This window comes from Camelus bactrianus, chromosome 1, assembly GCF_048773025.1.
Source record: "Camelus bactrianus isolate YW-2024 breed Bactrian camel chromosome 1, ASM4877302v1, whole genome shotgun sequence".
NCBI classification, from domain to species: domain Eukaryota; kingdom Metazoa; phylum Chordata; class Mammalia; order Artiodactyla; family Camelidae; genus Camelus; species Camelus bactrianus.
Window position 1 is genome coordinate 90,900,813 of NC_133539.1, and position 14,664 is coordinate 90,915,476.

The 14,664-nt window shown below is 32.0% G+C and overlaps 1 protein-coding gene across 1 annotated transcript in view; it reads right to left on the reverse strand.

The window, feature by feature from the left end:
- Positions 1–14,664, reverse strand: part of RSRC1 (arginine and serine rich coiled-coil 1) — a 352,876-nt gene that overhangs the window by 146,353 nt on the left and 191,859 nt on the right. Inside the window, exon 6 of the mRNA XM_010952035.3 lies at positions 9,501–9,552. Coding sequence (XP_010950337.1) covers positions 9,501–9,552 — 52 coding nt within the window. The remainder of the gene's footprint in view (positions 1–9,500; positions 9,553–14,664) is intronic.

Here is a 14,664-nt window from a genome sequence, read left to right on the forward strand (position 1 = left end):
ATTTCAGTAAATACACTGTATACACTAAAAAGCAAAATAGGCTATACTATGATTCTCCTAGTTTTAAGTGAATACCAAGAATTCCTAGCATATAATGTATTTTTGTTGTCATTAATTATTTCAATATTTGCAAAATTTATTTTTATTATCATATAACTCTATTTAATTCACAGGTCTTGCATTCTCTAAGGAATGCATTTTCTAATTTTGCTATATAAAATTCAAAGAAAAACCCTTTCTAAAAATAGAACAAAATCTTGACTTCTATGGGATGGTAGGACAATTAAAAACTAGGAGTTATTATTAAATAAACACTAATAAAAACTTTTTGGAAGAGTAAGTTATTTGTTGATTTGTTACCATCAACTCTTTGTAAATTTAGGGGAAGATGCTATATTCACACACAAAAAGGGCCACTCTATTTAAACAGTTTTTTTTTTTTTTATTATGAAAGAAAAAAGAAACCCCAGGGTCTAAAATGTAATGAGTGATCCTATTAGTTCCACCAGACTAAAATCATACAGTCTACGTATGTGGTCTTTTCAGCCACATCTGTCATGAACCATTTCTACATCACAAAATGCAAAATACTGAGCACTGATTTACTAGATGAGACCTGGGAAAGTATTCATCATTTGATTTCCCCCTAAAAGAAAAATTGGCTCATAGGAAGATAGGCAACAGTTCTGTACAGAGCACACTCAAAACTTACACATTTTAGAATCAAATCTTAATATAATCCAAGAAAAAAAGATTAAAAAATGAAGTAAAAGAGTAAACAAAATAGAAAAACAAGAAATCTCAATCATGACTTTCTTAAAAATCCAAATATTCTGCCTGGTTAGGAAGCATGGATCAATGATTAAAAATTTTTATAATATGTGAATATGTATAAACGTGCTTACAATGTAGTAGTAGATGCTCAATAAATGGCACTCTTATTATTTTAAATACTTCATGGAATACGTATTTATTAAGCATTTTATATACTTATCTGATATTCCTCCTTCCTAAAGCTCTCAGTTACACAAAAATGGAATTTTTAGTAACATAAAATGTATCATACAGAAGAGTTTTGAATTACTTATTTCTTTGATTTATCTGAAGTCTACATTACTTTATGATAAATTTCTTTACATAATGTTATTTATTCTTATCATAAAAATAGACCTATAATTTCTCTTATAGGAATAGGTTGGCTATCATTCCAAATTTTTTAATGGCTTCAATTAAGAAATATTAAAGAGTGCTTTAAAAAAACCTCATTACATAATTCATAATTAGGTAAATTATTTACAATGATTTTAAAACCAGTGAAAAAGAAACTGCATACTTGATTTATAAGCAAACATCCAAATCTTATACATTTGTCAGTCTTTTAATAATGAAATCTGGGGAAAAATAAATTCACAGACACCCAAGTGAATTGGCAACTGTAAGTGACAGAAGCCCTTCTAAATCCTCTGTTTACACTGGGGATTAGTGGAGTAGATTTTGAGTTGCAAACTGAACAGTCCATGGTCAAGGGAACCTGCTCCCTGTCAGCCCGCAGGGCATAAGGACAAAGCACGGTCCTGGTAGGAAGTGACCCATAAACATATTCCTACCCAGGATTTATACAAAGCCAGTCTGCCTCACAGAAACTCCATATGACCATTAACTGGCCTGCAAGGCCTGCCAGGAGGCCTAATTACAGGTCTACAGAGCCCAATACAAAAGCTGAAGGGCTTTAGCCTAGGGATGATCTGCTTTATACTGACTTGAGAGAGTCCATATAGAGGACCCAAAAGAAAGAGGTTTAGCTTTAAAATTCTCCCCAGAGATCCAGCATTGTACTCGAGTCTAGAAAGCCCACATGCAACATACTTCAGCTAGGCTTAAACATACCACCCTCTCAAAATTAACATTCAACTACTGTCTGCTTAACATCTGCTCAAACATGGCAAGTTGCTGTGATATTGTTAGACTCTAACTGATAGCTTTCTTCTTACTAAATATTATTAGGGATAAATTACACTTATTCAAATATAAATATGTAACTGATGCTAAAACAAATAATTTATGTTTTAATAAAGTAATTTATTTAATGATTCTCTTTAGGAAGCACTAATATATCTTTCTAGATTAACACAAAGTCCAAAATCATGTTCATTACTGGAAATCGGAGTCAAGTTAACATTATCAATTTGATTTTGCATTAAAGCTTTTAAATTTTATGCAGAATTTCTAAAGTTCACAGAAACTACATTTGATGAAACAAAGGTTTTCATCAATGCCCAAGTCAATTAAACTATTCAAGGTTTTATTCATTTGTTTCTTTAAAAAAGCACAAGAATTATTAATTCTTGGTAACTTCTAACTGTGTATGTAGGCTGGTATGAGGAGGATGTTTGGCTCAATGTCTCTTCTTTGTTTACCTCATAAAGCCACTCAGTGATGCCATAAAAACTACTTCCACTCCTCCAAGCTAATGTCTATAGGACACTCGGTTAAAAGTTAGGTGCTGTTCTAAATACTTTATTAATTTATTTGTTTCTCATAAAAACTATAAAGGTACATATTATTCCCACTTCATAAATGAAAACACTGAGGTCCAGCAAGCTTTAACAATTTTCCCATGGTTTTATCAGTAAATAAAGCCTTCTGACTTGAGAACCTGACCACCATACTATACTGCCTTTCAGACTAATTGCTAACATATACTGAATGCTTACTATGTACCAGGTTCTGTTCTAGGTGTTATACAAATGTTAACACATTTTAAGTCCACAACAACCCCATTAGTTATGTACTATTAATATCTTCTTTTTACAGATGAGGAAACTAAAGGAGAGTAAAGGGAAAGTGATCTGTCCAAGCTCACAAAGTCAGTTAGTGAGGCCGAATATGAACCTAGACTAACAACACACAATCAAGCAGAAGCCTGTGGGGAGGGGTGGTAAAGAGAAGTCTGAAAACTATTTATTTACATGAACTAGAAGTTAACTTTTCAATCACTTGCTCTGTTTTTCAGTTTTGCCCTACATGAAAGCCTCTCTCACAGTAAATCAGCCTATTTCTTGGAGCCAGAGATCAGCAGTCAGAAACCTACAGAGCAAAACCTCTGTCAAGTTTAAACCAGGGTAGCAGAATGGCTTTCTATGCTCTAAAGAAACAATAGAACATTATTATGGCAATCTCATTGTAATTCTTAGAACCACAAATATTTAAAGCTAGACTGGAGCTCCAAGACTACATGACTATGAAGAGAAAGGGTCAGGACTTGGCTTCCAGGTACTTATGGGCAACCAAGAGAAGAAAATCCAAATTTAACATGCTGCAGAAGAACTGGGATGGAATGAAACATTTAGGGCTTACTCCTAAAAACAGTTTATTTCCTTGCTATAGTAAGCTTATGTGTGTAATTTATATCTTTTTTACAATATTTAATCAGCTTCCATCACAGCAAGGGTCACTGAAGTACATGTCCCTAGATAGGCTGAAGAAAAACCCACTGGTGATTATAAAACATTACCTTAGATTTTTCAAAGTTATCAGAAACACAGCTATTATGAGCACCCTTAATAGTTAAGGAAAAAAAACTTTCCTTCTGACTAAAACTTTATTCCTTTTGTATTATCAATGAAAACTCATTTTAGAATTAAAGGCTTGCTTGAGGATAGAAATTATTTTACTGTAAGGAAATTGTAGCATTATGCCTAACAAAAGAAGACATGTATTTGATAATGTTTTCTATCACCCTTCTTTCTCCCCAGCCTAACTCATGAATTTAACCTATAAGATCGAAATAGCTCAGAAGTCAGAAATCATTGGATTTAAGTCCTGGTTCTGCCACTTATTAGCTATGTGCTCTTTTACAAGTCATTTTTAAGCTTTCAGGATATTTGTAACATGGAATTAATTAGCTCTCCATGCAGTGACACGAGTCAAATGATAAAAAGGTTTATGAACGTGCTGTGAAAACTATAAAGCTCAATAAAAAGGGTTGTAGATACTATTCAGAAAATGAAATATTACACAGAAATTGTGTGATAAAGGTGACTTACCATACATATACTAAAAGAAATTTCTATTTTTCTTATAACATTAGAGATATAATTTTAAAGGCTGCAGATGCCAATAATCCTATTAAAAGTAAAATAGTAAGGAGAAATTATTTCTTAAAACTATGTTGTGAGAAGTGTTATCTTTTCATGCTGATGAAAAATATTTATGTTTTGGAAAAGTCTCTCCTCTAAATTCTTCTTCAGAACTATGAACATACTTAGCATAAGATGATACTGTGTTTTTGAGAAAAACCCAAATAATGTTTGGAATGGTGCTAACAAGCCAAACAACAGTGAGAGCAAAAGTGAGGGAGACAAGTCTTAAAGTAAACTTATTATCTCCCTCTTCTCCTGTGTGATAATTAGGCTTCATTACCTCTTCTGTCATGTACTACCTTAAAGCTTAAGATTAAAAAGTCTACTGTTGCTGTATAACTTCTGTTTTTGAGGCCAGGGAACTTTTTAATATATTTACTTGAAATCCACCAGAGTTTGAAATGAATACACCAGCATCTAAAGGCGTACTTTCCAGTTTTTTCAGAACATTTGTTTTTCCAAAATAACTTATTTACCAAAGATTAATAGCTAGAATTCAATCTGGTATAGTACCACTACAGGTGCTATCAAAACTACTGGGGAAGATTTAGAAGTTTTAGATATGGTTCCTGACCTTCAGACATTTATTATTTCATTTAGAAAATAAGTCCAACACTCATGAAACTAATATTAATATCAGCAGTATGTGAGTAAATATCAACATGAATGGTGTACATAGAAAAGGAGAAAAAGAAGTCAAAGGAGAACATAAAGATTATGTGCTGGAACGGTCAGGGAAGTCATGTGGAAATTTTATTTGAGATGCTTACTGAAGTGTTAAGAGAGGAAAAGAAGGAGAAAGACATTTCTAGAGGAGGAGAATACACAAGCAAAGATTCCCAGGTAGAAAAGAACATGAGTAAATCAAAGAACAATGAGAAGAAGTACAAAAATGAATTCTGAGAAATAAACTTGGAAAAGTCAGAAATCTGGAATCTTAAGCACAGAAGTGTAAAACTGATCTTGTAAGCAATTTAGAGCCATTGAATAATTTTGAGCAAAGACGTAGCATGACCAAATGGTGGCTGAGAAAGAATCACCTAGCAGTGGTATTCACAAAAAGCAATATGGAAATAAAAATTTTCTGGTGGACCCCTTTTGCAAGACTCTAGGCTAGGCATTTCATGTATTATAATATTTATCTTCACAACAGCTCTATAAGGTAGTTATCATCTTCCCTCTGACAGACTAGGAAATTATTATGGTAGAGAGAAATCCTCAAACCTAAATACTTTCAAACAGATAACTTAAATGCATGACATGGTCTCACTGAGACGATAGGAGGTTATACTTGTATATTACTGGTGGGAATGTAATGCGGTTCAGCCACTGTGGAGAAGTTTGGTGGTTCTGCAAAAAGTTAAACACAGAACTACCAAAAGACCCTATAATTACACTCCTAAGTGTACACCTCTCAAAATTACAATCAGATCCTCAAATAAGTACATGTGTATGCATGCTCACAGCTACACTATTCACAATAGCCAAAAGGTAGAAAAAAACCAAACTTCCATCAATATATGAATGGATAACACATGGCATAAATATATAACAATGGATATTATTCAGCCATAAAAAGGAATAAAATACTGACACTTGCTACAATGTAACCATACCTCCAAAATATTATGCTAAATGAAAGAGGTTAGTTATACAAGGTTACACATTGTATGACTCCATTGATAAATATGCAGAATGGATAAATCCATAGAGACAGAGGGCAGACAGGTGGTTACCAGGAGCTATGGGTCAGGAAAATGGAGAGAAACGAGCTTAATAGGTGAGGGGTTTTACTTTGGAAATGTTTTGAAACTAGACAGAGGTGGCGGTTATGTAGCACTGTGAATGTATTTAATGCCACTGAATTGTTCGATATAAACAATTATGATTAATTTTACATTATTTGAATTTCACCTCAATTACTTTTAAAAAGTAGAGAAATACAGTGAACTAGAAAATATACACATCTGTTATATTCCATTAAAAAAGACAAACTTCTGTTTTGGCTAAATAATAAACATCAAACGACTAAAGGACAGAATGAGTGAATAAAAGGAGAAAGCTTAGAACTCTTCCACTATTCAGTACCCTCTCTGGAGAAGTAAAGGAATTGAAGCAAGAGACCAATTAGGAGGTAACAGATTAAACTTTGGGTGGAATGCTTGGTCTAGACTAAGGAGCTGGCGAAAGATAATAGAAGGATTACTATAAAAAATACTTCAAAATTAGAGTACCAATTCTAGGTTGCCTATAAAGAAGTCAAGGATAAACATTTCAAAGTTTTGAATCTGAATGAACGGAAGAATGGTAAAAGAATTTTTAAAAAAGAAAGAATTCATGGCCAACAGCATTTTTAATTGGATTTACTCAATATCAGAATAAAACATTAGCCGAAGTTATAACTGAAAGATTCAGACTTACAAAATTACATAGCTTTACAAGCTTCTGTGTCCTATTGCATTTGGGAAGAAAACAAACAAACAAACATGAGATATAACCTTAAATTCACATCACCTTCAAATTAAAAGTTAAACAAGAGCCATGAGATTTCATTTCAATTTCAAGTTGGCAATGAACATAAAAGTCGGAAGATTTAGCATAGCAAAGTGTAAAAGTGTTAACAGTTTAGTACGTACAAAATATGATCACAAATACAATAAAATCTCTCATTTCAAATTCATGTTTGATACAACATACATGACACCCATACAGTTATATTTTGCTTAATGTTACTTTACTCACACTTATGTCTTTCAGAATCATACCACTAACAATCATTGCCAAAAGTTCTAAACATGTTTTATTTCCAAACCAATAGCATTATTAACATTTATTAATAAATCAGTAACAACGCAATGGTTATATATAAAAGTTTCTTCTGGGACATACAGAGTAAAAGACAGTGTAATCGGCAAGATTTATAAATATGAATCCCCTCTACCAGATTATGGTAATTATAAGGCTGAAATAAATCTTGCCTCAAGAATCTAGCATACAGCCTTAGGTTTTTCCCCATATCTAATTTTAAAGCCTCAAAGTTGAGGGTGTTTTCCCTGGGAACTCAAGTAAACTCCAAAGAGACAGAATGTGAACTACCAGACCTTTCTATCCAGCTACTTCAGACTTTGGACTAGGCTAGACTTTAACCACAAGCCTTACCAGACAGAGCTCAAGTTCTTATTCCCCCTACTTTATTTTGCTTATTTGTTTATTGTTAATAATACAATGAACACCTTGATTCATCACTGAAACAGAGATCTAGAACCTTGACAGTAAGTTATATATTTGCTTAGTGCCCCTCTATCCATCTACTTCCCCTCTCCAGGGCCACAAGTTCTCATTAATAATAGTACTGGATGTTTTTCAAAGGGTATAATATGTATTTCATGTTATACAAGCAATATAGTCATGGAACTGGCATCCAAAAGTGAAATTTGGTAAAATGGTTTCTTAACTAGTGACAATGAAAAGTAGCACAATCTTTTTGTAAAACAATTTAGGAAAAATGTATTAAAAGTCACTCTAAATATTAACACCCACTAACCTCAATTCTACGGCAATCAATCCAAAAAAAAAAAATCTAACATATGAAAAACACAACTTGTAACAGGATGTGCATCACAATGTTATTGATAATTAGGAAAAGCTAGAGACAGCCTATTCAATAAGAAAATGATGACATAAATAATGCTACATCTAGGTAAGGTCTGTCCTTTGCTTATGGGGACAATGTAAGTTATTTTTGTTTGAAAATTGACGTAATATTTTGAATGTTTGTCAAATTCACTGAACCTTACTCTTTATCCTTAATAGAATTTAGAATGTTAAATTTAAAAATGATGGGTGACCGCTGGGACCAATATAAGCAAGTTATACACTATAAAGTTTGGATTGTCAGATCTATTTTATAACACGCTTCAAAATCATACTAAAAGATAAAGAAAACTGTATAACACTAAAAAATAAAATTCTTTACAGTTGTATTAATAGAAATAAATATTTTCTGGACTAAGCACCATAAATATTTTCCTTTAAAGCAAGAGCTTGTCAATATTCAAGTTATAAACTGGAAATATTTTTTCAAAGCAAAATGCCACTAAAGAATGAATATATATAATATAAATAACAGAGAATCATATTAATTAGCTTTATTAGAGTCAAAATTTGAAAAACCCAATAGCAATCAGCATTTAAGTAAATCATGTTTTCTACATAAAGATAAAATGAGGATTAATACATAAAATATAAGTGACTTAAAGTAATATGAAGCAGTATAGAGGTTCACAGTCAAAACATTTATTAATTTTTAATCCCTATATGATAAGTTACTTCAATTAGTGATTTATGAAGCTACTATATCATTTATCCTGGAGTTCCAAATCTTTATACTATGGACACTTAGAGTGGGAATAAAAGGAACTTATGCAAGAAATCCTTGAAGTTTAGTGTGTATATATGTATTTTCTCAATTAATGAATATTAAAAATATAACTATTACCATTTGGAAGTCTGAAATTACTTTGGTATTAAAATAGAAGTCTCACTTTCCAATTAGAAATTATGAACTCTTTACAGATCTTTAAAAAGTAAATAATTTTAAGAGATATGTACAACTTTGGTGGTATTATTCTAATCTTACCTTGTGCTTGATCTTGACAACTTATAATTTGAATGCTATATATATTTTTTGAAAAGCACATTAAAATTCAGAGTAAAATACCAGTTACTTGGAAAAGATAACATGGATTCTTTATATTTTTAAAAACATAAAGTATCTAATGTCTACATGAATCTGGGTAACATAACCTAAAAAATCAAAGTCTAAGCATTATTGTGCAATTGAGATATTAAAACATAGGATTTTAAGATTAGATGGTATCCAGAATAAGCAGTCCAATGAGTTAGCCCAATGTAAGTGGAGGAATTATTAAACCACATTCATCTCATTTCCTTTAGAATAATGAAAATCTTCATCTAGAACTCATGATTATCAAAATAAAATAAAAAATTAAAATTAAATCAAAACAGATTACAGTCCTGAACATAAAAATGTAAAAGTATAAAAATTTTCTTTAAGATGCCACCAAAAGCACAGTCCATAAAAGGCAAAAGTCAATAGTGGACTTCATGAAAATTAAAACTAAAATCGAAGGCAATTTTATAAATAAGAAGGTAAATGACCTTTTAACATTATACTATAGCAATAAATATTTGAGGTAAAATATGTCCATATTCAGATATCATAAACTTGTGAGACTGTAAGAAAATAGGTGTTTTTCCTCTTCAACCCACCTGTAAGAATGCTAGGAGTTATTTCACATTTTTTTCATTTAAATAAACTTAATTATTAATACTCACCAGCAGCTTCCAGAACCAGCTGTAGTCTGGCTTTGGCCTGTTCAGCTGGTGGCTAAAAATCAACCACAAAGACGTTTACAAGTCAGTTTTAATAGATGGAGCTTATAAATTAATGCATTGTTACATGAGTATCAGAAAATTAAGAGAACTTTATCATAATCAGTATTAATATCCATTCACATCTTAACAAAATTCCATCACAGCAGCTCTACCAATCTATTCTCTCACCTTTGTTATCAAATCACACTTTTCATTATTATGATGCAAGAATGAAATTCTTTCATTTTTTTTTTTTACTGGAATAGGTTTTGTTTACTACCCAACATGTACCAATCAGCAACAACCTAAATAACTGCAATTTAAAAATGAAACAAAACCCACACATTTATCAACATATTCTCAGGTTGGGTTATTTCTTGCTATATGGAAACATGCAAAATGGCCTATTAGAATTTAAATAGCAATTTAAAGTACAATACCTCAGGCAAATCATATCCTAAAACCAAATATTTTCTCTTTTCCTTACAGTACTTGAAAGGAGCAATTGTGATGAAGATAGGACACAATGTGAGTTACTGCTTTCAATTTCTACTACTGCTCTAAAATTGTTCTCTCAATGAACATTGATTCAATACAGTAAATAATGTTGAAACTACTTTCGTATCAGTGACCTTATTCTGAGATTTTTGGATAATGTGTTGATGGTATCCAAACTATAACATGGATTGTACCAAGGTTATGATTTTTATGAAGACCTGTTAAAAACTTTTTAATACTTAAGACTTTACTTCAATATTGTAGAATAGATAAACAAGATTATACTGTATAGCACAGGGAAATATACACAAGATCTTATGGTAGCTCACAGAGAAAAAAATGTGACAATGAATATATATATGTTCATGTATAACTGAAAAATTGTGCTCTACACTGGAATTTGACACAACAATGTAAAACGATTATAAATCAATAAAAAATGTTAAAAAAAAAAAGACTTTACTTCACAATGCATTTATAAATATGTCAGCAAGTGACTACATAACCTCATGTTTATATATATGATACCATCATTTGAGAATTAACATTCGTAAGACATATTTGAGTATTTTGCTATTTGCAAAAAAAACAGCCTGCATGAAAAGAATTACATAACTGGATAAAGAAAGAAGATGTTGTACTCAGAAAAGACTAAGAATTTGAATGGTGTTTCTGAATAAACTGTAAGAAACAGGATGAGAAAGTGGCAGGTAAGATGGGAAGGAGGACAAGGATAGTCTTTTATACCACAGAAGAAGGGTTTAAAGAAACAGTGGCCTAAATCCGGTTTTGTGAGATTTCCTGGAACACAGCCATGCACATTTGTTTATATTTGTCCAATGGTTGCTTTTGTGCTCAGCTCAACAACAGCAGTCAATTATTCGTGGCAGGAAACTTAGGGCCAACAAAGCCTAAAATATTTACTAACTGGATCTTTAAAGAAGTTTCCTGACCTCTGCCACAGAAGATGGAGAGACTTGAAGAATTTGAAACGGGGGTGATGAGACGAGATCTGCACTCTGTACATCATTAGAACAATAAACCTGAGGATGAACTGAAAAGAACATGACAGAAGGAAGGCAAGGAGCTCAGTTAGGGAGCAATTAAAGAATTCCAGGTGACAGATGATGAGGGCCTGGGGTGGAGCAGTAACTCTAAGGCTGAACAGGAAGAACTAGATTGGAGAAATATTTAATCAGTAAAATGAAAGGATTGATTGGATATGAGAGAAAGAGGAGTTGACAAACAAAAAGAATACTTTATGTATATGCTTGTAGAGAAAGTGTACAAACATGTGCTTTATAAAGTTATAAATATTAAAATATGTAACAAAATTAACATATCATAGCAAAATATCAATAGAACACTGTGACATTTACTGAATCTGATTTCTCTAACAGTTATAAACTAAACTGTCTATAGGAGCCAAGTAATTAAACACTTATAATGATGAAAGGCAAATGACATTTGACATCAGTATCAGGAAGCACAGTGAGTGTGCAGAACTGTGCAGCACATGGCCCAGCTAAAGGAAGCAGCTGGTACCAGTCACCAACTCACTGTTGTCATGTAGAAATGCAAGCCTTGATTTTTCTTGAGACATTCAGTAACCATCAAGACCAATACTTTGTGGAACAAACAGTACTTCTAACAGCCAGATTCAATCCTGAGACAGATAATTTGTGATCTCTGCCATCTACTTACCAGACACAGTAGAAACACCATACTTAGTGCAATATAACATAACTAGAATGGTAAGAAGGAAATGATGTTCTGATTAGCAGGTCCCAAGCAAGCTCAGAATTATAAAGCATACATTTCAGAATATCTTAGTAAGCAGTGTCGTTTGATAGAAGAGTATTAGACACTTTATTAGTTAAGATAGTTCACAGTAAAGTTATAGGTATTTTATAAGAAAAGATTATTTTTAACAATTAAGAAATATTTAAAACAAATAGACAAAATGATGAGCGCCCATATCCAGTGAAATATTAACAATACTGTTAAAACCTCTCACCCCACAAAATCCCCCTCCATAGCAGCTCCCTGTCTCCCCAAGTTATAACCACTATCTTGAAAATATGGTGATTACCATTTCTAAAGAAGAAGTCTTGATAGTTGATGTTTATAAAAAAACACCTGTTAAGACATATTTATATTTTATTAATTCTTCTAACAAGCTATAATACAGGACTAATATTTCAAAGATAAAGAAAACCAGTGTATAAGAGCAGTTTGCTAACTTGCTTCTACTAGTAAGTGACAGACTGAAATTAAGACCTTCTCACTTCAACATCCAGATGGCCAATAGCCACATGAAAAGATGCTCAATATTGGTAATTTCAAATCAAAACTACAATGAGGTAGGTATCACTTCACACCAGTCAGAATGGCTACCATTGAAAACTCCACAAACAATAAATGAGGCCACTACGGAAAACAATATGAAGATTCCTTAAAAAATTAAAAATAGGCTTAACATTGATCCAGCAATCCCACTCTTGGGCATATATCTGGAAGAAACTCTAATTTAAAAAGATACATGCACCCCAGTGTTTATAGCAGCACTATTTACAATAGCGAAGACATGGAAGCAATCTAAATGTCAACTAACAGATGACTGGATAAAGAAATTGTGTGCATGTAATGGTATACTACTCAGTCATAAAAAAGAATGAAATAATGCCTTTGCAGCTACATGGATGGACCTAGAGATTATCATATTAAGTCAAGTAAGTCAGAGAAAGACATCACATATCTGGAATCTAAATATCATATAATATCACTTACATGTGAAATCTTAAAAAATGACACTAATGAACTTATTTACAAAACAGAAATAGACTCACATAGAAAACAAACATAGAGGAAAGGGGAGGAGGGAAAAATTAGGAGTTTGGAACTAGCAGATAAAAACTACTATATATAAAATAGATAAACAATAAGGTCCTACTGTATAGCACAGGGGACTATATTCAGTAGCTAATAATAACCTATAATAATTTTATATATATATATCTGAATCACTAGCTATATACTAGAAACTAACACAACACTGTAAATCAACTATGCTTCAATTAAACAAGCAAAAAAAGACGTGGTGACTTCAAATCTTTGGATCCTTCCAACTAAATTACTAGGATATTCATGAAGACAAAGCAATTAATTTCACAGATAAAAAGCATAAGGATAGGTTTCTGATTCTGTTAAAAAAAACTGTCCAAGACAGTATATTTGCCTATACAAATATAACTTGCTAAATTTTATTTACAAAATATGGAGATCAATTCCAACTATGGGGATAAATATATTGTTAGATTTGCCAGACCTTTAAAAGTAACTTGCCTTTTATAAATATTTTTACTCTTAAAATATTTGATTCAATGCTCAAGCATTTTTCTTGGATAGGGTATTCAGATGTGAATGTTCTCTGACTTGTTATCCACCTGCAAATATCTTTCTTTTACCATACCTGTTGAATAATTTGAATGGCTAGGGGATTCTTGGTTGCAGTCTTTTTCTGTCAGTCACCTACCCTTTAAATCCTTTACAAGTGCTCCTCTACAATGTTTCAGCCTTGAGTTTGACCCAGAAGAGGGAAAGAATATATATATATATACATAGTATATACAATAGGTCTTTTGGCTGAAACCTCCCAGGTCCCACCTGCCTATCTGCATCAGTAGCTGCCTGACTCAGAAAAAGTAGATCAGCTGGAGCTGGAAAGGGAGAGGAGGCAGCCTGATTTATGTTGCCATCATTCTGATTGCTATTTATAGTTACATTTTAAGAAAAGATTAAGAAGAAAGAAGATGCAGAATATAGAGATAAAGAACATTTTATACTAATCCATTTTTAGTTAGGTATCATTATGACTTAGAATGAAAATACTCTTGGGGCTTGAGTGCCAATATTTTTAATATTTTAGTTATTTTAGAGTGTATTAGACTCCAGGGATTGGTATGAATTCCATCTAAAATTAGTAAAAGGTACTAATGTTATTTAAACCAGAAAATAAACTTTATTCAATAAATAAGAAACTATTATCAAATATAAATGCATGGATTACAGCAATTTCTCAATAGAAGAATTATAAAATGAGGACATATTTAAGAGCACAATGTCACAATTATATTGTATGAAGTGAATTTATGGAGAAAAATTATTATATTCCATTAAAAATAATATTCCTTACATGAAAATTAGTAATACATAATTAGATAAACAAATATTACTGAAACTGAATTACAGAGAATATAAATATTGTTCCCTTAAAAAATACTATCATTGACATTAATGGAAAAGTAAAATAGTACGAATTTTTACTGTAAGTTTTTATATCATATAGGGCTTAAATTTTTTAAACTAATAGGGGTCCTTTGTTGGGGAGAAAGGGGTTTGTAGTCTTTCTATTGCCATGGATTCTACAGAAGTGCCCTCCTCCCTTCCTTCCCTTTGGTAGCCAAGTATACCTACATAACTCCATTTGTAAGTCCTAGTTTGAGACAAGAGTATTCACTTTCTTAAGGAGACCCAAAGTTCCTAAGATGAAACCAAAAGATAGATTAGACTCTTGATGATTTGTGGAGGTGACCATCCTCAATGTGTAGACTTTTTCCTTCGACTT